Source organism: Melanerpes formicivorus, unplaced genomic scaffold (genome assembly GCF_026170545.1).
Source record: "Melanerpes formicivorus ecotype bairdi unplaced genomic scaffold, bMelFor1.0.p_v2 SCAF_25, whole genome shotgun sequence".
Lineage (NCBI taxonomy): Eukaryota > Metazoa > Chordata > Aves > Piciformes > Picidae > Melanerpes > Melanerpes formicivorus.
Genome location: NW_027142377.1, coordinates 1,124,491 through 1,146,055, shown reverse-complemented (window position 1 = coordinate 1,146,055; position 21,565 = coordinate 1,124,491). Strand labels below are relative to the sequence as shown.

At 57.1% G+C, this 21,565-nt stretch overlaps 2 protein-coding genes across 5 annotated transcripts in view; one reads left to right on the top strand and one right to left on the bottom strand.

Moving 5' to 3' along the window:
• The window catches only part of DHX57 (DExH-box helicase 57), a 51,372-nt gene that overhangs the window by 24,227 nt on the left and 5,580 nt on the right, over positions 1–21,565 (bottom strand). For 2 of the 4 annotated variants that reach the window (XM_068153026.1, XM_068153023.1), the window contains exons 2-7: positions 5,699–5,892; positions 4,345–4,503; positions 3,914–4,084; positions 2,138–2,940; positions 685–893; positions 440–561 (exon numbers count right to left, since the gene is read on the bottom strand). In XM_068153026.1, the coding sequence (XP_068009127.1) occupies positions 440–561; positions 685–893; positions 2,138–2,940; positions 3,914–4,084; positions 4,345–4,503; positions 5,699–5,892 (1,658 nt within the window). Of the gene's footprint in view, positions 1–439; positions 562–684; positions 894–2,137; positions 2,941–3,913; positions 4,085–4,344; positions 4,504–5,698; positions 5,893–7,725; positions 7,936–8,293; positions 8,319–21,565 lie in introns of those variants that run through there. The other 2 variants (XM_068153024.1, XM_068153025.1) reach the window with 2 other exon arrangements.
• ARHGEF33 (Rho guanine nucleotide exchange factor 33) overlaps positions 20,157–21,565 on the top strand; it is a 35,183-nt gene continuing 33,774 nt past the window's right edge. Inside the window, exon 1 of the mRNA XM_068153030.1 lies at positions 20,157–20,218. Coding sequence (XP_068009131.1) covers positions 20,197–20,218 — 22 coding nt within the window. The 5' untranslated portion in view covers positions 20,157–20,196. The remainder of the gene's footprint in view (positions 20,219–21,565) is intronic.

Sequence of the window (21,565 nt, the reverse complement as noted above, 5' to 3'; positions counted from 1 at the left end):
TCTTCCTTAGGAGGAGAGCCTGAGGGAGCTAAGGGCTCTGTAGCTTGGAGAAGAGGAGCTGAGGGTGAGTTCCTTGCTGGTGATCAAGATGTGCAGGGTGAGTGCCCAGAGGCTGGAGCCAGGCTCTGCTGGGTGATGCCCAATGCCAGCACAAGGGGCAGTGGTGGAAGCTGAGGCAGAGGAAGCTCCATGGAAAGAGGGTGACAGAGCCCTGGAGCAGGCTGCCCAGGAGGGATGTGGAGTCTCCCTCTCTGGAGCCTTCCCAAGCCCACCTGGCTGTGTTCCTGTGTGCCCTGCCCTGGGTGCCCCTGCTCTGGCAGGGGGCTTGGACTGGATGCTCTCTGGAGGTCCCTTCCAGCCCCTGACATTCTGATACTCTGTGATCCTTGTCCTCTGCATGCTCTGACAGATCAGTGTGCACCTGCAGTCCCACTCTTACCCTGTCATGCCACTCACAACCAGCACCTGGTGGCTCCTGAGCAGCTCCAGAATCCTGTCCCTCTCCTGCCAGGCAGGCAGCTTCTGCCGTTCGTGCAGCAGGGACTGGAAGTGCCTAGAAGACTGACAACACAAAACCAGACACTGAGACCACCACTGGAGCAGAACAGAACTGCCTGGAAAGCAGGAAGAGGTTGGTGCCCCTGCAGTGAGCAGGGCAAGAGCTGCCTGGGCTGTGCCCTGTACCTTCCTGAGGCGGAACTGGGCGCAGATCCTGGCGTTCTCCTGGCACACCGCCCTCGCCTGCACGTCCCACTTCTTGGACTGCTTCTTCTTCAGGTTCACATAGCTCTCCTGCCCCACAACCACTTCCTCAGGCTCATCTTCTTCTTCTTCCTCCTGCTCCTCCTCCTCATGCTGCTCCTCTTCTCCCACAGGCTCTGACACAGCTGGGGCTTGAGACAGAGAATGCACAGTTAGATATTCTGGTTCCCGAGGATCAGGACCTGGGCAGCACTGCAGAGAGGACAAACACCTTAGGATCAGAGAATCATAGGGTTGGAAGGGACCTCAAGGCTCAGCCAGTTCCAACCCCCTGCCATGGGCAGGGACACCTCACACTACAGCAGGTTGCACACAGCCACAGCCAGCCTGGCCTGAAAAACCTCCAGGCAGGAGGCTTCCACCACCTCCCTGGGCAACCTGTGCCAGTCTCTCACCACCCTCATGGGCAAGAACTTCTTCCTAACATCCAATCTCAATCTCCCCACTTCTAGTTTTGCTTCATTCCCCCCAGTCCTATCACTCCCTGACACCCTCCAAAGTCCCTCCCCAGCTTTCTTGGAGCCCCCTTCAGATACTGCAGGATCCTGCAGGAAGGCTGCAGAGGGACTTTTGCTGAGGGTGTCTGGAGACAGGCCAAGGGGGAATGGTTTGAAGCTGAGGCAGAGCAGGGTCAGACTGGAGCTGAGGGAGAAGTTCTTCAGTAGAAGGCTGGTGAGACTCTGGCACAGGCTGCCCAGGGAGGTGGTGGAAGCCTCCTGCCTGGAGGTTTTTCAGGCCAGGCTGGCTGTGGCTGTGAGCAACCTGCTGTAGTGTGAGGTGTCCCTGCCCATGGCAGGGGGTTGGAGCTGGATGACCCTTGGGGTCCCTCCCAACCCTGACAATTCTATGATGCCATGATTCTCTGATCCCCTGAGTAACATTCCAGGACTGCTTGCAATATTTATGCAGCCTGAGATCCACCTCTCTAAATGAACTCTGCTGGGGTGCTGATAACTTGATTTAAACCCAGGCATACTTCTGAATTGGTGGAAGCAGAAGCACCACAGCTTGCAACCAACCATCCCCATTCCCTCCCAGGCACACTCCTCTGGTCACTTTGCTTCAGCTCATGCCCACACCTCTCCAAGGCATCTTGGGAAGTGACATCACTGGCTCTGCCAACCCAACCTCCTTAGCTCTGTGGTCTCCCAGCTCTGGGCTTACCAGCAGCAAACCTCTGCTGCAGCTTTATTCTGGAGGGGACTTCCTGAGGCCCAGAGAGATCATGGACCTGGCTCATCACATGACCTTTACATCCAACAACAGATTTGGAACAGGAGCCTAAACTGGGCCTCTCTGCCTCCTCACTTTTTCCTGTTTTGGATCTGTTGGGACTGTTTCCAGCCTAGGAAGCACAGAGGGCAATTTGCCTTACCTTCAGCCACTGGCTTTGGACTGGCCACGCTCTCTGCCTGCAGCTGCACTGCAGGGCCAGCCAGCAGGGCCACAGGAGGAACACTGTACTTGTGGTGAGTGCTTCTGAGGAGTACCTCACTGATCTCCAACTCATCTTCCAAACAAGTCACCAAGGTGTACACCACTGGCTCCCCAGCCTCTGCAGCCAGCAAGGCCTTGCCATAGAGGAGCTCAGCAATGTGCAGGCGACAGGCAGGAGGCAAATTCTCATCAGTGGAATAGAATGCCACCAGAGGTGCCTGCAGTGGGTATTTGTTCCCTTCAGGAAACCTCACTTCAAGTTCATAGAGGGGACCATCACTGGCAGCTCTCAGGTGAGCATCATCTGCAGAGCTCCTGCTGGGCTTCAGCGGGGGTTCGTGAGCAAACCTGCACTTTGCCCCAAACCTGCAGCCTCCCTGGAGATAGAATTTGCATATTTCCTTGGGAGCCTGCTTGCCTGTGTCCTTAGCACAAGCCCCCTTTGGGCTAGGCTGGTGGAGCCTGCCTGCCAGGTAGTCCAGCTGCAGGGGAAAAGTCCACACCCGGTTCTGAATCCTTTCGACAAACTTCTCTCCGTAGATGGAGCGGAGGGCAAAAGCCTCCTCTTGCCTCTGCTCTAAGCACTCCTCTGGGCTGGCTGCAGCAGCTGCTGCAGACACCTCCATCTTCTCTCCATACCTTTCAGCAAAGCACTGCAGCAGCAAATGCTCCAAAGATGCCCCAATATTCCCATTGCAGGATCTCAGCACCGTCCTGCAGCGCTGGCTGTCGAAGCCGTACCTGCGAGACAACAGAGGTGACCTGGCAGCAGGGCAGGGACACAGGCACCTCTGGAGCAGCACAACCACCACAGAGGCTCCTCTGGAGCAGAGTCATCACCACAGAGGCTCCTCTGGAGCAGCACATCCACCACAGAGGCTCCTCTGGAGCAGCACAACCACCACAGAGGCTCCTCTGGAGCAGCACAACCACCACAGAGGCTCCTCTGGAGCAGCACATCCACCACAGAGGCTCCTCTGGAGCAGCACAACCACCACAGAGGCTCCTCTGGAGCAGCACATCCACCACAGAGGCTCCTCTGGAGCAGCACAACCACCACAGAGGCTCCTCTGGAGCAGCACATCCACCAGAGAGGCTCCTCTGGAGCAGCACAACCACCACAGAGGCTCCTCTGGAGCAGCACAACCACCACAGAGGCTCCTCTGGAGCAGCACAACCACCACAGAGGCTCCTCTGGAGCAGCACAACCACCACAGAGGCTCCTCTGGAGCAGCACAACCACCACAGAGGCTCCTCTGGAGCAGCACAACCACCACAGAGGCTCCTCTGGAGCAGGGTCATAACCACAGAGGCTCCTCTGCAGCAGCACAACCACCACAGAGGCTCCTCTGCAGCAGCATAACAACCACAGCTCTGCTTCATTAGCTTCACAGGAAGAAAGGATAGAATTATAGCATGGGTTGGAAGGGACCTCCAAAGGGCATCCACTCAGCAGGGACATCCTCTACTAGATCAGGTTGCCCAGAGCCCTCTCCCATGAGGGTGGTGAGAGACTGGCACAGGTTGCCCAGGGAGGTGGTGGAAGCCTCCTGCCTGGAGGTTTTTGAGGCCAGGCTGGCTGTGGCTGTGAGCAACCTGCTGTAGTGAGGTGTCCCTGCCCATGGCAGGGGGTATGTGGAAGAGGAAGCACAGGCACTGAGGGCTGTATGTATCAGGAGCAGTGAGTGACCTCTTCAGGACACAAATAACTCACCTGGACAGTTTGTGCACAGCAAAGGAAGACACTTCACTTTCCACAACCCTCTGCTCAGCTGGCTCAGCAGAAGACCTTGGTGGGAGGTCAGAGACTTCCTGATCTGTTGCCCAGTACTGCTCATCATCAAGGTAATCAGGTTCTTCATTGTCTTCACCAGAACCAGCTACTCTGATAAAAAAAACAAGAGTTAGCAGGTTAACAAACCCACAGCCTTGAGCAGTCACAAAACTCTGCCTCTGCAGCCTGGAGTCCTCCATTTCCAGGCAGGGTTCTGCTACCCCTTTTTCCCCAGAGTTTAGCATTGCAGAGGAACAGAGCAGCCTCAAAGCCACAGGATCTGAGATCAGATGAGAAGGTAAGGGTCAAAAGAACCCTGTGCCCATTTCTAACAGGATGCCTGTTAAAGAGGAGCCTCTGGTTCAACTAACTCTGATTCAGGAGCCAGCCCCTGCCCTTGAAGCTCTTGAAGGAGTTCTTTCACTCTTCTCTGATTCTCTGATGTCATGTGTATGGTCTGCAGAGGCATTCTTGTCTCAGGGCTCTCTTTAGATTTCCCTCCTCCTCCTCTTCTGGCAGGGGCACTTGATCTGAAAATCAAAAGAGAACATGACAATGACTTGTTTGCCTGCCTCAGGTGGCCTTGGCTGGACTGCAATGTGTTAGGAGCCAAACCTCTCATTCAAAACAGGAAAACCAAAACAAGGCAGCTGTGGAGCAGCACAACCACCACAGAGGCTCCTCTATCTAAGGACTGTTCATAGACTCATAGAATGGGTTGGGTTGGAAGGGACATCCAAAGCTCATCCAGTCCAACCCCCCTGCACTCAGCAGGGACATCCTCCACTAGATCAGGTTGCCCAGAGCCCTCTCCAGCCTCACCTTGAATATCTCCAGGGATGAGGCCTCAACCATCTCCCTGGGCAACCTGCTGCAGTGTTCCAGCAGCCTCCTGGTGCAGAACTTGTTCCTCACATCCAATCTCAATCTGCTCTGCTCTCATTCCAAACCACTGGTCCTGCACCTGCAGGCCTTTGGGAACAGTCCCTCTGCAGCCTTCTTGTAGCCCCTTCAGGTACTGGCAGGCTGCTGTTAGGTCTGCCTGGAGCCTTCTCTACTCAACACACACACAGGCACACATGTATCTTATCCTGTGTCAAATCCAAAGTGATTTCACCAACTCTTTGCTAGGTGAAGCTGTTCTCAGACTCCAGGGCAAACCACATATTTCTAAGCTAGACTGGTGACCAGACACTCAGGAGACTTCACTTCACTTTAAGATGTTTTACACTAGCCACTTCTCTTGCCTTACAGTGCACAAAAATTAACACCCCATTTTTATCAGTGGTTCCTGATCAAAGAGCTTCTTGAGACCAAAGCAGAGGATCCAGAGGTTGTAACCTTTTTAACTCCTCCACACTTTCCCAGCTACAAAAGGTTCATTAAAAAGGCACAGCAGTCAGAGATTCACAGGGTGGGCTGGAAGGAACCTTCAAGATCATCCAGTCCCAACCCCCTGCCATGGGCAGGGACACCTCCCACCAGCCCAGCTTGCTCAAGGCCTCATCCAGCCTGGCCTTGAACACCTCCAGGGAGGGGACAGCCACAGCCTCCCTGGGCAACCTGTGCCAGTGACTCCCCACACTCCTCACAGTGAAACAGCTTCATCACAACTACTTCACCCTTCAGTATATTCAAAGGTGTCTAAAAAACCATCCCCAAAGTATCCTTAACACCTCTGTGCCACCCCTCCCCCCAGCTGAAGAGAAAGAGCTGGGTTCCTGCCTTGGTTCCTTGAAAAGACAGAAGTCATCTCCATCGTCCCAGATTTTAGTTGAGCTCTTCCTGCTCCCGCCGGCTTGAGACTTGTTTGAATGGCCACTGCTGCCTCCTCCTCTTCCTCTGCCTCCTCTGCCTCGGCCTCCTCCTCCTCTGTTGGGCTTTCCTCTTCTCCTCCCTGCTGAGCTCATGTTCTCTTGCTGAGGAAGGGATGAAAACAACCAACAGCCCTTAGTTACCAAGGTGATGTAGCACACTGCAAATCACAGCATCACCAAGGCTGGAAGAGGCCTCAGAGATCATCGAGTCCAACCTGGCACCACAGACCTCATGACCAGACCATGGCACCAAGTGCCACATCCAGTCCCCTCTTGAACACCTCCAGGGATGGGGACTCCACCACCTCCCTGGGCAGCACATTCCAATGGCTAACAACTCTCTCTGTGAAGAACTTTCTCCTCACCTCCAGCCTAAACTTCCCCTGGTGCAGCTTGAGACTGTGTCCTCTTGTTCTGGTGCTGCTTGCCTGGGAGAAGAGACCAAGCCTCACCTGGCTACAACCTCCCTTCAGGTAGTTGTAGACAGCAATGAGGTCTCTCCTGAGCCTCCTCTTCTCCAGGCTAAACACCCCCAGCTCCCTCAGCCTCTCCTCACAGGGCTGTGCTCCAGACCCCTCCCCAGCCTTGTTGCCCTTCTCTGGACACATTCAAGTCTCTCAATGTCCTTCTTAAACTGAAGGGCCCAGAACTGGACACAGGACTCAAGGTGTAGCCTAACCAGTGCTGAGTACAGGGCAGAATGACTTCCCTGCTCCTGCTGGCCACACTGTTCCTGATGCAGGCCAGGATGCCATTGGCCCACTTGGCCACCTGGGCACACTGCTGGCTCATGTTCAGGCAGCTGTCAATCAGCTGCCTGCTGTCTGGGCACAGAGCACATTGCCTGTGCTTTCCAGGTGGCAAGAGAAGGAACCCTCTGGAACTGCAGTTAATTCCCTGGGCTCTGGTGTGTTTCTGTGCACCTGAACCAAAGCACATTCTCCTACAGCACTGCTGAACAAGCTCTGTGGGTCTGAAAACTCAAAGTACTGCTCCCCACAGCTGCCCAAGCCAAACCTGCAGGATCTCTCGTCAAAGGATGAGCGCTACCAGCAGTCTGGGAGCTCCAGTTCTGTGTGTCTGACACAGCTTTCTTGCACATGTGAACCCAAGGGGCAAGCCTTAAGGGAGCTTTCACAGAAGGAAGCAGCCTGTGCTCTGCCCCTTTGCACCTTGGGGAGTTTGCAGGGCTGAGAGTAAGGGCAGAAGGGAGCTGAACCCACAGAGAGAGTTTGCTTCCACATTATGACCACAATGCATTTTTCAAAGGGGAAGCAAACTCTGCCTTTGAGACCCAGCAGTGAAGGTGGAGCAGTGGAAGTGCTGCAAGAGGAAGGCATGGCTGGGGGTCAGGAGCGAAGGGACAGGCTCTGCTCACTTGCTCCCTCTGATAGGGCAAGGAGCAATGGATGGAAGCTGCAGCACAGGAGGCTCCACCTCAACACAAGGGAGAACTTTCACTGTGAGGGTCACAGAGCCCTGGAGCAGGCTGCCCAGAGAGGTTGTGGAGTCTCCTTCTCTGGAGGCTTTCAAGGCTTGTCTGGCTGTGTTCCTGTGTGACCTGTGCTGGATTCTGTGGTCCTGCTCTGGCAGGGGGGTTGGACTGGATGATCTCTTTGGGTCCTTTCCAATCCCTGACATCCTGTGAGCCTGTGATTATCCTGCTCCTGACCCATCCCCTTCTCCAAGGTGCTGCACAGGTGGCTGAGGGCTCTGTGGAGCCTGGGCAGGCTGGGATTAAGGATGTCTCTTGTAAAAGAGCAGCCCTCCTCTCATCACAGCAGGAGCTGCACCATTCCCTGCCACAAGCCCCTCAGCATTAAGCCGTGGTGGCCGGTGCCGGACTGGCCTGACATGATCACCTGCCCCAGCAGAAAGGAAAGCTGTGGCAGGGACCGGTGAGCAGCTGCAGCCAGCCTGCCAGGAGCTTATTACCTGGAGCTTTGCACTAGCACCTGCAGAGCCGGGAGAGCGCCGATGCGGCCGTGCGTGAGTAACGGGGCTCGGACAGAAGCAAGCTGCCCTCCCTGTGGCACATCTCCCGACCCGAGCTCTACCGGCCCTTACCGGAGAAGCTGACCCCGCTCACAGGAGCCGGGCACGCGAGGGAGGCCGGAGGCAGGCAGTCCATGGGGACACTGTCGCTCGGCTCTCGGCCTCCCTCCTCCCGGCACACGACGCGGAGCCTCCCGGGACAGCACAGCTGCGCGCCCCCCGCTCCCCTCCCCGCCGACTCCTGCACCGCCGCCCCTCGACCCCACACCTCCTATGGGTGCGCGGTCGCCATCAGCCCTCCCCTCCCAGCGCCGCCCGTCTCTCACCGCAGGGTGCCCGCTCGTCCCGGGACCCCAGCCCCTGCTCGCCCACCTGCCCTCGGCCTCCTCCATGTGCCCCCCGCCCACACCCTTCCCCTCCCCTCCGCTCGGGCCCCGCTCCCCACGCCGCTCCCCTCATAGCCCAGAGGCCACCCGCGCCCGCTCCGCGCTGCCCCTCAGCTCCTCACCGGCGCGGCGCCGCGGCCCCTCCCCCGGAAGTGCTCCGCTTCCGCTTCCGGGGCAGGCGGCGGACACTTCCGGCCGGCACCCGCGGCCGCTCTGCCGCCTGCCCGCTTCACACCCCGCCTGCCCGCTTCACACCCCGCCTGCCCGCTTCACACCCCGCCCCGAGGCACCCACCCACCCATGGCCTGATCGATCCCCGGGCTGCGCCAGCGGGGGTGCGGGGGGTGTCTGCAGCAAGCCGTGCCCCCGCTGACGCTGCCGGCGGCAGTGCCGCGGTGCCAGGTGCCAGCCACGCCGCATGCCGGCAGCCACCGCCCGTGCCCTTTCCTCCTGCCCCTTACGGCCACAGCTCCTGCGGAAGGCACTGCGCACGCCGGAGCGGCTTGCTCGGGGAGGGCTTGCTCGGGGAGCTGCTGCTCCGGCCAGGAGCTGGGAGGCCACGTTAGAAGCAGGGCAGGGCACGGGCAGGGCGCCTCTGGTCTTAGTTCTCTTGGCAGAGTCCTGACAGGGGACGAATGGTCTCGGGGTGTTCCCCACCACACAACCCGAGGGCTCTCCTCTGGTTAAGAGCTGTTCTTGATGTCCTTGGTGTCTTACAGGCTTTGATGGGCCCTTCCCACACAGGCCAGGCACCAGGCATCACCAACCTTTCAGGCCCTCTCCAAGGACACATTTGCTCACAAAGCAGCCTTTGGGTATTCCAAGTGACCTGCTGGACTCTCTGAAGATAGCAGCATTGCCTGCCTGTCCCACGTCCTTCTGAACTGCCAAGCACATTGGCAAAGGCAGAGACTGCACTGGGTTGGGAGGGACCCTGGAAGGGCATCTTGTCCAACTGCCCTGCAGGCAACTAGATTGGGCTGCCCGAGGCGATGGCAAGTCTCATATTGAATGGCTCCAGGCATGGGGCCTCAAGCCCAGCCCTGGGCAGCCTGTGCCAGTGTCTCACCACTCTCCTTGGGCACAACTTCCTCCTGAGGGCCAACCTCAAGCTGCCCTGCTCCACTTTTCAAACCACTGCCCCTGGGCCTAGCACTCCAAGCCCTTCTGAACAGTCCCTCCCCAGCCTGCCTGCAGCTCCCCTGCAGATACTGAACTGCAGCTCTAAGCTCTCCCTGGAGCCTTCTCCTCTCCAGGCTGAGCAGCCCCAACTCTCCCAGCCTGTCCCCACAGCAGAGGTCCTGCAGCCCTCTGAGCATTTTCATAGCCTCCTCTGCACCCTCTCCATCAGCTCCAGGTCTCTCTTATGCTGGGGGCCCCAGAGCTGGACACAGCCCTTCAGGTGAGGTCTCCCCAGAGCAGAGCAGAGGCGCAGGATCCCCTCTCTCCAGCTCTGGCCACACTGCTTTGGATGCAGCCCAGGCTGCCCTTGGCCTTCTGTGCTGCCAGTGCCCATTGCTGGCTCCTCTCCAGCTTCTTGCTCACCAAGCTTCTCACACACCAACCTAGGAGCCTATCCTTCAGCCCCTTTGCTGGGCTCCCACCACATCTACTGGTGCTGCACAGCAGTTCCAGATCCAGGCTGTGCAGATTGATGTTTCAAGCTCTCTGTCTGAAGGGTATCTTTGAAACAGGGTAAAGCAGAGGCCTCCCAGGGAGCAACCACTCTGCCTGTCCCACACCTCCTCATTGATGTCTCCCTGCTCTTATGCTTCAGAGTAACTCACTGGACTAGCTCTAACCTTCTCCTGGCACCCCTGGCCTTGGCTTCCATGCATTCTGCCCATGCTTCCTTGGAGCAAAAAGCCCTGCAGGAGCATAGTGAGGAAATGGAGCAGGCAGGGATGGCTGCTGCCTCCCACCTCCCTCCAAGCCTCACTGTGTTTTTACTCAGTTTTTAACGATCTAACAAGCATCAGCAAATACACAAGTGCTGGTGGGTGCTGCTTCTCTGCCCTGGCTGCTCTGGCAGCCTTGCTTTTGGCCCCCAGTGAGAGCTGGGAAGCCCTCTTGGCCCAGACTGAGACCATGCTCCATAGGAGACTGAGGGTGTCAGAGAAAGCAGGACAGAGCTGGTCCCTGTCTCCCTCTCCCCACCTGCCAGCTGACTTCCATGGGTGTCACAGAAGGCACTTAGTAGCCTTTGAGCTTGAGTGAGGGCACTGCCAGCAACTCTGCTGATGGCACCAAACTGGGAGCAGTGGCTGACAGCTCTCAGGCTGTGCTGCCATCCAGCCAGAGCTGGACAGGCTGAGAGCTGGGTGGGGAGAAATGGAATGAAACCCAACAAGGGCAAGGGGAGAGTCTGGTACCTGGGGAAGAACAACTCCAGGGACCAGTACAGGCTGGGGACTGACCTGCTGGAGAGCAGCACAGGGGAAAGGGACCTGGGGAGCCTGGTGGACAGAAGGATGCCCAGGAGCCAGCAAGGTGCCCTGGTGGCCAAGAAGGCTAAGAGAATCCTGGGCTGGATTAGAAGGGCTGTGGTCAGTAGGTCCAGAGAGGTTTTCCTGCCCCTCTGCCCTGCTGAGGCCACATCTGGAATACTGTGTCCAGTTCTGGGTCCCTCAGCTCAAGAAGGACCTCAGGGAACTGCTTGAGAGAGTCCATCAGAGAGCCCTAGAGCTGCTGCAGGCAGTGGAACATCTCCCTGTGAGGCCAGGCTGAGGGAGCTCTGGGGCTGGGAGCAGAGGAGCCTGAGGGCTGCCCTCATTGCTGGTGATCAAGATGCGCAGGGCAGTGTGGGGAGGATGGAGCCAGGCTCTGCTCAGGGATGTCCAAGGACAGCACAAGGGGCACTGGGGGCAAGCTGGAGCAGGGGAGGTGCCACAGGAGGGAAGGGAAGGGGAAACTTTGTCATTGTGAGGCTGCTGGAGGCCTGGAGCAGGCTGCCCAGAGAGGTTGTGGAGTCTCCTTCTCTGGAGCCTTTCACAACCCCTCCTGGCTGTGTTCCTGTGTGCCCTGCCCTGGGTGCCCCTGCTCTGGCAGGGGGCTTGGGCTGAGTGACCTCTGCAGGTCCCTTCCAGCCCCTAGCACTCTGTGGTTGTGTGTAAAGCAGCAGGACCCACAGAATCCCCCAGCTCTCCCCACGTGGCCCCCTCTGCCCACCCTTCCCAGGGCTTCCCACCCTCCCTTCCCAGCACTGTGCAACTCTAATTAAAAAGCTCAGTGTCATCTTCCTGCCAGCACACAGTCCTGATTTTAAGGTGGGGAGGCAAGGATGTGACCCTGACGATTACATAATGGGAAGGCAATTTGTTGTGCCTGCCTTTCCACTCAGCCATCAGCATGTGACAGACTCCCAGCCTGGGAACCTCAGGCCACCATTGCTCTCCTCTCTGGCTTGCACAGTGCCAGTGACCCCCTCCAGCAAACCCACCGCTGCTGAAGGATCTTCAGCTAGCCTGGGGTAAGTGTCAGCTTTTACTCAGCATGGCCCTTAGGGTGGGATTAAGAATGCCTTTTTTGGGGGGTTGTTTTTTTACCCCCCCCACATTCTTGGGAGCAGGCAGAGCTGTGGCTCTGAAACGTTGCCTCTGCTGCCCCTCCAACGGCACTTAAAGCGTTTTGCATTTCAATCCTTCTGCATCTTCAGCTCTCAAGAGTTGCTCTCAAGAGTTTCTCTCCAGCTCTGTGGCAGATCCTAGCTTCTTGGTGTGCTGAAGGATCTTTGGGGGCTGTATTTGTTAGCAAGGTCTCTAAAAGAACAGGTTTAAAGTCCTTGCCTTGCCTTGCCTTGCCTTGCCTTGCCTTGCCTTGCCTTGCCTTGCCTTGCCTTGCCTTGCCTTGCCTTCCCTTCCCTTCCCTTCCCTTCCCTTCCCTTCCCTTCCCTTCCCTTCCCTTCCCTTCCCTTCCCTTCCCTTCCCTTCCCTTCCCTTCCCTTCCCTTCCCTTCCCTTCCCTTCCCTTCCCTTCCCTTCCCTTCCCTTCCCTTCCCTTCCTCCTTTCTTTTCTCCCTTCTTTTCTCCCTTCTTTTCTCTCTTCTTTTCTCCTTTTCTCTCTTCTTTTCTCTCTTCCCTCCCTTTTCTCTCCTACTCTTTAAGAGCTAAACAGGGGTTTGGTGCTGAGCTGTGGTCGTAGGAACGGCAGGGGCGTGGGAGATAGCTGGAGACAAAGGAGAGGGCTGCCGAGTGTCGGCCGCTGATGTTTTCTGTCATTAGAGGGCTGGGGGTCGTTCTCCAAGTGGGACGTTTGAAATCGGCAGCAATCTCCGCCAGCAGGGCTGAAATAGTCCCCAGGAAGATCTCCAGCGTTCCATGAGGGCTGTTGAAGGAGGGAGGCAGCAGAAGTGCTGCTGGCTTTGGCTGCACTGTGCCCAACCCTCACGCCTTCAGGAGCAGAAGGGGACAGAAAGCCGTACAGACAGTGACCCTTTCCCAGCAACTCGATGGCTGGGAAGAGCTTGCAGAACTTTCCCTGCTTGCATTTTGATGCCTGGGGGATTCGTTTGGTCTGATTAAGCAGTGAGCTCCCGCACTGCTGGTTTGTTTCATTTCGTTTCGGTTTGGTTAGGTTTGGGTTGGGTTTTAACCCCAGCTGTGCCGTTCCGTGTGGGTGGGGGAGCACTGGAAGGGCAAGCAGGGAGCTCATCCCTTCCTCCCCTCCCTCCCCACAGCTTTGTGCAGCAGTCCTGTGCTGCCTCAGCTCTGGTTTTTGCCCCTGTGCCTGGGGCACAGCCAAGGAAGGATAAGCCCCTGGGACCTCCCTGTCCATCCACAGCTTCCTCGGGGACCTCATGGGCTGTGGGTGCTGGCCCAGGCTCTGCTTGCTCTGCTCGGGGTGAGCTGCAGCACCAGCTGCTTGTGCAAGGCACCAGGGCAGCACTCTTGGGTGTCCTGGCTGGGATCAGCACTGCTGTGTCCAGCAGGAGCAGGGAGGGCATTGTCCTCTGGGCCTCAGCTCTGGGCAGGCCACACCTCGAGGGCTGGGTCCAGTTTGGGGCAGCTCAATCCAAGAGAGATGTGGAGGGACTGGAGCCTGGGCAGAGGAGGGCAAGGAAGCTGGGAAGGGCCTGCAGAAGAAATCTGAGGAGGAGCAACTGAAGGAGCTGGGGATGGTTAGTGGGAACCAGAGGAGGCTGAGGGCAGACCTCATGGCTCTCTCCAGCTCCCTGAAAGGAGGCTGTGGAGAGGTTGGTGCTGGTCTCTTCTCCCAGGTCATTAGTGACAGAACAAGAGGGAAGAGCCTCAAGCTGCAGCAGGGCAGGGGCAGGCTGGAGAGGAGGAAGAATTTTTCCCCATCCAGAGTGGTCAGGCACTGGGCTGAGCTGCCCAGGGAGGTGGTGGAGTCCCCAAGGCTGGAGGTGTTTCAAGGTGGTTTGGCTGTGGTGCTTGGGGCTATGGTTTAGGGGTGAGCCTTGCAGAGCAGGGTCAGGGGTTGGGCTTGGTGCTCCTGAGGCTCTCTCCCACCTTGCCTGTTTCTGTGTTTCTGGGTGAAGCTTGCTGCTCCCCCAGCTGCCAGCACACATTCCAGACCCTCTTCTAGGGAACACAGATTCACAGATCCATGGAATGGCCTGGGTTGGAAGGGGCCTTGAAATTCCAACCCCCTGCCATGGGCAGGGACACCTCACACTCTCTCCTTCATAGCTCTGTTGCTGTTGGTTGCTGTGTTGGTCTGAAGGGTGCTGCTTGGCCTCTCTGTGTAACCAAGCTGCTGTCTTCTAAGCTTTCTTTGTTTTCTGTTTTCTCTGTGGGTTTTTTGTTGTTTTGTTTTGTTTCCTGCTCAGTTTGTGAGGGTCTGTTCCAACCTGCATGTTTCTGTGACTCTGTGAAGCCTGGTGGCCAGAGCTGTGTGAAAGGCTAATGGCAGAGGTTGCACTCAGCCTTGCTCCCTGGGCTCAGCAAATAAATCTGCTGGAGGAACCCAGGGGCTCTGACACCTTGAAACTACTCTCTGGGCTGTGCTCTGGAGCTGCCATTCTGCAGGAGTGTAAATGAGCACTGAAGAACCACCACTGCTGCCTCTTGTGCCTAAAGCAGGGGCCATGGGCTTGGCTTGCAGGCTGAGACAGTGTGCTGCTGGCTCCCTGTGAGTGGGTGTGGAGCCTGCCCAGTGGGGAGCTTGCCCAGGAAGGTTGGCATCTGCTCCCTGAGCCCAGCCTGGCATTTGGTGTGGGTGCAGGCCTGTGGTGGCTTAGGGAAGCAGCCTCCTGGGGAGCTTGCTCTCGCTGCTCAGGTGCACAGGCATCCCTCCCTGTGCACATGGGAAGGGGTTCAAGGTGTGGGGCTTGCTCAGTGCTGAGACAATGAGGTGAAAGGGGGGGATCCCCTTGCAGCTCCAAGGGACTTAGATCCAGGGCCAGATCCTTCCCAGAGGTGCATGGTGAAAGGCAAGGGGAACAAGCTGAAGCCAAGGGAAATCCTGACTGGGGATGAGAAAAGATATTCTTCCCCAGAGTCCTGGGGGGAGAAGAGGGTGGGGGGCAGAGAGGATGCAAAGACCTCAGTGTGGGAAATAGAATCATAGAATTGTCAGGGTTGGAAGGGACCTCAAGGAGCAGCCAGCTCCAACTCCCTGCTGCCATGGGCAGGGACACCTCACACTACAGCAGGTTGCTCACAGCCACAGCCAGCCTGGCCTCAAAAACCTTCAGGCAGGAGGCTTCCACCACCTCCCTGGGCAACCTGTGCCAGTCTCTCACCACCCTCATGGGCAACAACTTCTTCCTCACATCCAATCTGAATCTCCCCACTTCTACTTTTGCTCCATTCCCCCAGTCCTATCACTCCCTGACACCCTCAAACGTCCCTCCCCAGCTTGCTTGGAGCCCCCTGCAGATCCTGCAAGGCCACAAGAAGGTCTCCTGGGAGCCTTCTCCTCTCCAGACTGAACAACCCCAACTCCCTCAGGCTGTCTCCAGAGCAGAGCAGCTCCAGCCCTCTGCTCACCCTTGTGGCACTTGGTGGGACTGAGTGATGCTTTTAATCCTGACTTGAGTTCCTCAACTGCCATTGCAGCCTGGTTGCACACTTGTGTCCTCATGCATCACACTTCCCTGACTCCCCCACTTAAAGCTGTGCAGAAGAATGGGTTGGAGGTTCTCCTTTTTGTGTGCTCCCAGCACTCATGTTCCTGCTGCTGGCAGGGTATGGTCACCAGAGGCAGGAATGGCCAGCTCTGAGCCCTCAGCACAGGAAGGACATCCACCTGATGGAGCAGGTCCAGAGGAGGGCTCTGAAGATGACTGGGTGGGGCTAGAGCACCCCTCCTACAAGGACAGGCTGAGGGAGCTGGGGGTGTTCAGCATGAAGAGAAGGCTGCAAGCAAACCTAACAGCTGCCTGCCAGTACCTGAAGGGGCTGCAGGAAGGCTGCAGAGGGACTGTTCCCAAAGGCCTGCAGGGACAGGACCAGGGGCAGTTGTTTGGAATGAGAGCAGAGCAGATTGGGATTGGATGTGAGGAACAAGTTCTGCACCAGGAGGCTGCTGGAACACTGCAACAGGCTGCCCAGGGAGGTGGTTGAGGCCCCATCCCTGGAGATATTCAAGGTGAGGCTGGAGAGGGCTCTGGGCAGCCTGATCTAGTGGAGGATGTCCCTGCTGAGTGCAGGGGGGTTGGACTGGATGAGCTTTGGAGGTCCCTCCCAAGCCAGAGCATTCTGTGATTCTCTGCCCCACCTCCTCCTGTCATTACTGTAATCCATTTCTAAGGCAGCCAACCCCAAGCTGGCAGATTACCTTCCTCTGCTGTGCCCTGAGCCTCCAGCCCCTCTGAGGAGCTCAGGCTCCTCTGATGGCATTGCTGTGCTCCTGAACACCCCTGGAAGTGGGCAGGATGGGGATGGGATGAACAAAAAGAGAGACTTTTCCCTTCCTCTGCTGTGCCATTAGCCTCCAGCCCCTCTGAGGAGCTCTGGGCAGCCTGATCTAGTGGAGGATGTCCCTGCTGAGTGCAGGGGGTTGGACTGGATGAGCTTTGGAGGTCCCTTCCAGCCCATTCTGTGATTCTGTGTCACATTGTCACTGGAGATTTAGGGATCCCCACAGCAGCTCAGCAAGTGGAGGGTAAAATGATCCAGGTCTTTCAGGCAGGCTCTGCAGGTAGTGTATGTAGTGGTACCTTAATAAAACTGGCTCCATGCTAATTGATGCTTGTTAATGATGAGGGATAATTAGCAATTAGCTACTGTTCCACTGCTGTAGCTGGCATGATAAAACCACCAAGCAAAGCCAACTGTCTCTGTGGTTTGCTTCAAAATGAGCCATTTCAGGAACTTCTAGCAAGGAGCTGTTTGAGTTTCCAGGGACAGTTGTTCCCCACAAAGGGAGAGGAGGTTTCTGTTTCTCTCTTCTCTCTTTTACCTCCCTATTTGCCCCTTTTCAAGCACTGCAAAACCAACACTGAAGTCTGAAGCCCAGCTCCCAGTGTTAAAGCAGCTGGTCCCAGCTCAATGGCCCTGTTGGGCCCTCAGGAATTTGCTGGAGCATCCCTTGTCTGAGCTAGGAGTAAAGTGGAGCAACTTGGCTACTAAACAAGCTGCTCCTGAAGGCTGAGTCAAAAGTCTGGCTTGTTCTGAGACCCCAGATTACACAGCCCCTCAAAACTGCTAAGGTTTAGCTACTTGAAAAGCAGTTGCAGGACCTGAAGGGTCTGGGGGACAGGAGGATGTCCAGGAGCCAGCCAGGTGCCCTGGTGGCCAAGAAGGCCAAGGGAACCCTGGGCTGGATTAGAAGGGCTGTGGTCAGTAGGTCCAGAGAGGTTCTCCTGCCTCTCTGCTCTGCCCTGCTGAGGCCACATCTGGAATACTGTGTCCAGGTCTGGGTCCCTCAGGTCAAGAAGGACCTCAGGGAACTGCAGGCAGTGGAACATCTCCCTGTGAGGCCAGGCTGAGGGAGCTCTGGGGCTGGGAGCAGAGGAGCCTGAGGGCTGCCCTCATTGCTGGTGCTCAAGAGGTGCAGGGCAGTGTGGGGAGGATGGAGCCAGGCTCTGCTCAGGGATGCCCAAGGGCAGCACAAGGGGCACTGGGGGCAAGCTGGAGCAGAGGAGGTGCCACAGGAGGGAAGGGAAGGGGAAACTTTGTCATTGTGAGGCTGCTGGAGGCCTGGAGCAGGCTGCCCAGAGAGGTTGTGGAGTCTCCTTCTCTGGAGCCTTTCCATCCCCCACCTGGCTGTGCTCCTGTGTGCCCTGCCCTGGGTGCCCCTGCTCTGGCAGGGGGTTGGGCTGGGTGATCTCTGGAGGTGCCTTCCAACCCCTGGCACTCTGTGGTTTTTCAGCCATGCTTTGGAATACCTACAATTCTCTTTCCTGCTGAAGAGGGCTGGAGCACACAGCACAGCAGGAGGGGCTGAGGGGGTTGGATTGGTTCAGCCTGGGGAAGGGAAGGCTGGAGTGGCACTACAGCCATCTGCAGCTACCTGCCAGGGGTTGGAGGCCAGACAACCAGACCCAGTGAAAAGATAAACTGCCATGGGCACAACCTGCAGCAAGGGAAACCTTGACTGGCCAGATGTCCACAGAAGTCTTCCCTATAGGGGCACTGCAGCCCTGGGACAGGCCCAGAAAGGTTGAGAAGCCTCCAGCCTGGGGGATATTCACACCTTGGCTTAGAAGTGGCCCTGAGCACATCCTTCCATTAATCCTCAGCAGCCAGAGGATGCTAAACCCCAAGTCCCTCAAGCACTGTGCTAGAAACCTTCCAGTCCCCATCACAGCCTCAGCAAGAAGCCAGCTGGGTCTGCTGCCAGCTGTGCCACTCCCAGCCTGACCACGAGAGGCAACCCTTGCTGGCACAGCTCCCCAGTGCTCAGCCTTGCCACCATCCCAGGGGCCCTGATGGTGCCACCACCTTCACCCTTTGGGAGCTCCATGCTGAATAAAGGGCTGTCAGGCTGAAAGTATGTGGCCCCCAAGCTACACTGCTGGACTACTGCACCAGCAGCAACTGCTTCTGCAGGGACTTCCTAAAGCCACTCAGGGCCTTGGCACCCTTGGCATCTGTCCCATCTCTGTTATGCTTTGTGCCTTTCTCTGCCTGCTTCCCTGCAGACACAGAATCACAGAGTTGTTAGGCTTGGAAGGGACCTCAAGGCTCAGCCAGCTCAAACCCCCTGCTGCCATGGGCAGGGACACCTCACACTACAGCAGGTTGCTCACAGCCACAGCCAGCCTGGCCTGAAAAACCTCCAGGCAGGAGGCTTCCACCACCTCCCTGGGCAACCTGTGCCAGTCTCTCACCACCCTCATGGGCAAGAGCTTCTTCCTGACATCCAATCTCAATCTCCCCACTTCTAGTTTTGCTCCATCCCCCCCAGTCCTATCACTCCCTGACACCCTCAAAAGTCCCTCCCCAGCTTTCTTGGAGCCCCTTTCAGACACTGCAAGGCCACAAGAAGGTCTCCTGGGAGCCTTCTCCTCTCCAGACTGAACAACCCCAACTCTCTGTCTGTCTCTGTAGCAGAGCAGCTCCAGCCCTCTGCTCATCCTCATGGCCCTTCTCTGGGCACCTTCCAGCACCTCCAGATCATCACCCCAGGCTTCTCCAAACCACCACAGCCCTCCTAGCAGCAGCAGAGCTGTGTCCCCTCCTATCTGATTAGCAAAGCTAAGGTGGGAGTACACTCACATCAGCCTTGGGCACATGCATGCCCACCAGGACTGGAGGTGGGAGCTCCTTTTAGGCTCCTGGACCACAACCAGTTTCCTCCTGAGGCTGGACAGAAGCAGACAGGAGGGAAGCCCTGGGGAGAGGCAGTGTGGCTGTGGGGCAGTGCCCATCTTGACAGCAGAGGTGTGAGCTGGGGCAGGCCCTTCCTCTGGGGCTGTCCCTGTGTCATTCATCAGGCATGATCTTAATACCCTGCCCAAGCTCTAGCCCCCCCACCCTCCCAGGGACTGATGAGATGCTTTGCACAGCATCATGCTGTGGTTTCCTGCCTCCCTGAAAGGCTCTCTGGCTGCTCATGGCATCTACCTTTTGTACCTTGTTCCTTTTTGCTCTGTCACTCCCTGACAGCTTTCCCCTCCTTGCAGAGCAAGCCTGAAGGCTCCTGCACTGCCAAAGGCCACGTACCATGGGCTTGGGGATAGACAGTGTTCAGCCAGGGAGTTCCTAATGTGACAGACAAGGTGTAAGCCAGGAGGAAACCACCTTTCCACCAGGCTTTGCTCCTCTCCAGGTTGCTTTTTGCTGCCCAAAGGCACTGCAGTGCTCTCACGAAGCGGCCCTGACCCTGCAAACGAGGCCCACGCACACCACAGGAGCATCTCCGTCACTCACTAATGCAGCCTGCTGCACCCCTTGCTCAGGCTGAACACATGGCTCTGGGTTTCTGCTGCTCTGCACTTCCAGGTGCCTTGCAGCACTCCTGGGCCCTCCAGAGCTAGGAGAGACAACTGGCAGAGAAAGCTGGCAGGGCAGGACGAGTGCCTCCCGAAGTGCTGGCAGGACTGTGCCCGCCGCAGGCTGACGGCAGGAGCCTGGTGGCACAAACAGAAGCTGGGTGCTGAGCTGCAAAGCAGCCAGAGGCAGAGCACCTGTGCAAGGTGTTCCTGTGCCATTCCAAGACCAACCCCCTCTGCTTCTGTGGCCTTACCAGCAGCACCTTGCTGAGCAAATGGTCTCACGTAGCAGCTCTGAATCAGTCACGGCCCTGGGCTGAGAGGGAAGTGTTGGTACTGGTGCCCCCTCTCCCTTCTGGAGGCAAACCTTTAGGATGCCTCCTGCCCTCTCAAATGCCTCCTCCTGCCCTCTCAAATCCCTCCTCCTGCTCTTTCAAATCCCTCCTCCTCCTCCTTCTGTATTTTGGTTGGGGGTTTTGGGTTGTTCCCCCCTCCACCCCCAACTTGCAGCACCTCTGCACAATAAATCCTTTCTGCATCTTTCTGCACTCAAGGTTCAGAGCAGCTGACCCCATCACAGGGCTCACATGTGGGCAGCTCTAAGCCATGGGATGTTCCCAGTGACCAGCCAGAGCCCTCCAGTGAGGACAGGAGTCCCTGCAAGGACACACACCCTATAGCAGCCATGGACTCAAACAAACAAGAAGGTAAAGCATCCTCTTATTTCACTTCTTGGTGGTGTGAAAGGCAGCCAGGAAGCAACCTGTTGGCCAGCCAGCTCCCCCAAGAGCACCTCCTAGCCACAGCAGCTGTGGCATGGGTGCTCTTTTTCCAGGTTCATAGAATCACACAATTGTTACAGTTGGAAGGGACCTCAAGGATCATCCAGCTCCAACCCCCCTGCCACGGGCAGGGACACCTCACACTACAGCAGGTTGCTCACAGCCACAGCCAGCCTGGCCTGAAAAACCTCCAGGCAGGAGGCTTCCACCACCTCCCTGGGCAACCTGTGCCAGTCTCTCACCACCCTCATGGGCAAGAACTTCCTCACATCCAATCTGAATCTCCCCACTTCTAGTTTTGCTCCATTCCCCCCAGTCCTGTCCCTCCCTGACACCCTGGGGTTGCAGTTTGTGTCTCTTACTTCAGAACCCTGTCCCTCTCCCCTCTGGACAAGAATCCTGTGCCATTTCTGATGCCCAGTGCAGGAAGCTGTTCCCCCTCTTGCCTCAGCCCCTCCTCTACCTTGGCATGTGCAGAGATTGCTACCTGCCAGAAGCTATGTCCTATACAAGGGCAGTGATGAGGATCTGCTTCTCTTCTTCCCGTGCTTTGTTGCAAGGGCTCCAGGGGTTCACCTCAGTGCCACAACCCAGACTTCTGCACCAGCCCCAGCCTTGCAAGACCCCAGATGTACCCAGGCCACACTGCTTGCATGCAACCAGTCCTGCTACAGCCAGCAGCTCTTCTAGGGGGGCTGCAAAGCTCAGAGGTTTCAGGGCCAGGGTTTTAGTGGTTATCAGCTTTCAGTGTTCTTCTTGCAGAGGACTGTGGGGCTGGTGGTACTGTCAGCCCTGTGCTCTGCCTTGCCACCTCAGAGAGGACTTAGGACAAGTTCTATACCAGGAGGCTGCTGGAACACTGCAACAGGTTGCCCAGGGAGGTGGTTGAGGCCCCATCCCTGGAGATATTCAAGGTGAGGCTGGAGAGGGCTCTGGACAACCTGATCTAGTGGAGGATGTCCCAGCTGAGTGCAGGGGGTTGGAGTGGATGAGCTTGGGAGGTCCCTTCCCAAGCCCAGACCTTTTTGTGCCTCTGTGACTGTCCATATGCTGAGGAACTCTTGAAACTATGAGGAGCAGGAGGAAGCAGCTTTAGGAGTGCCCTGCAAAAGTGTCAGCTCAGGAGAGAGAGCCTGGCCTGTCTCTTGCCCTTTCCCAAGATGCTTGGTGGTGCCAAAATGCAGCTCACAGCAGAGGTAACAGAGGAGTTAATTTCTCTGCCATTATTATTCTCACTTGACTAAATTAGGTCTGGGTACCTAGGCCCCTGCA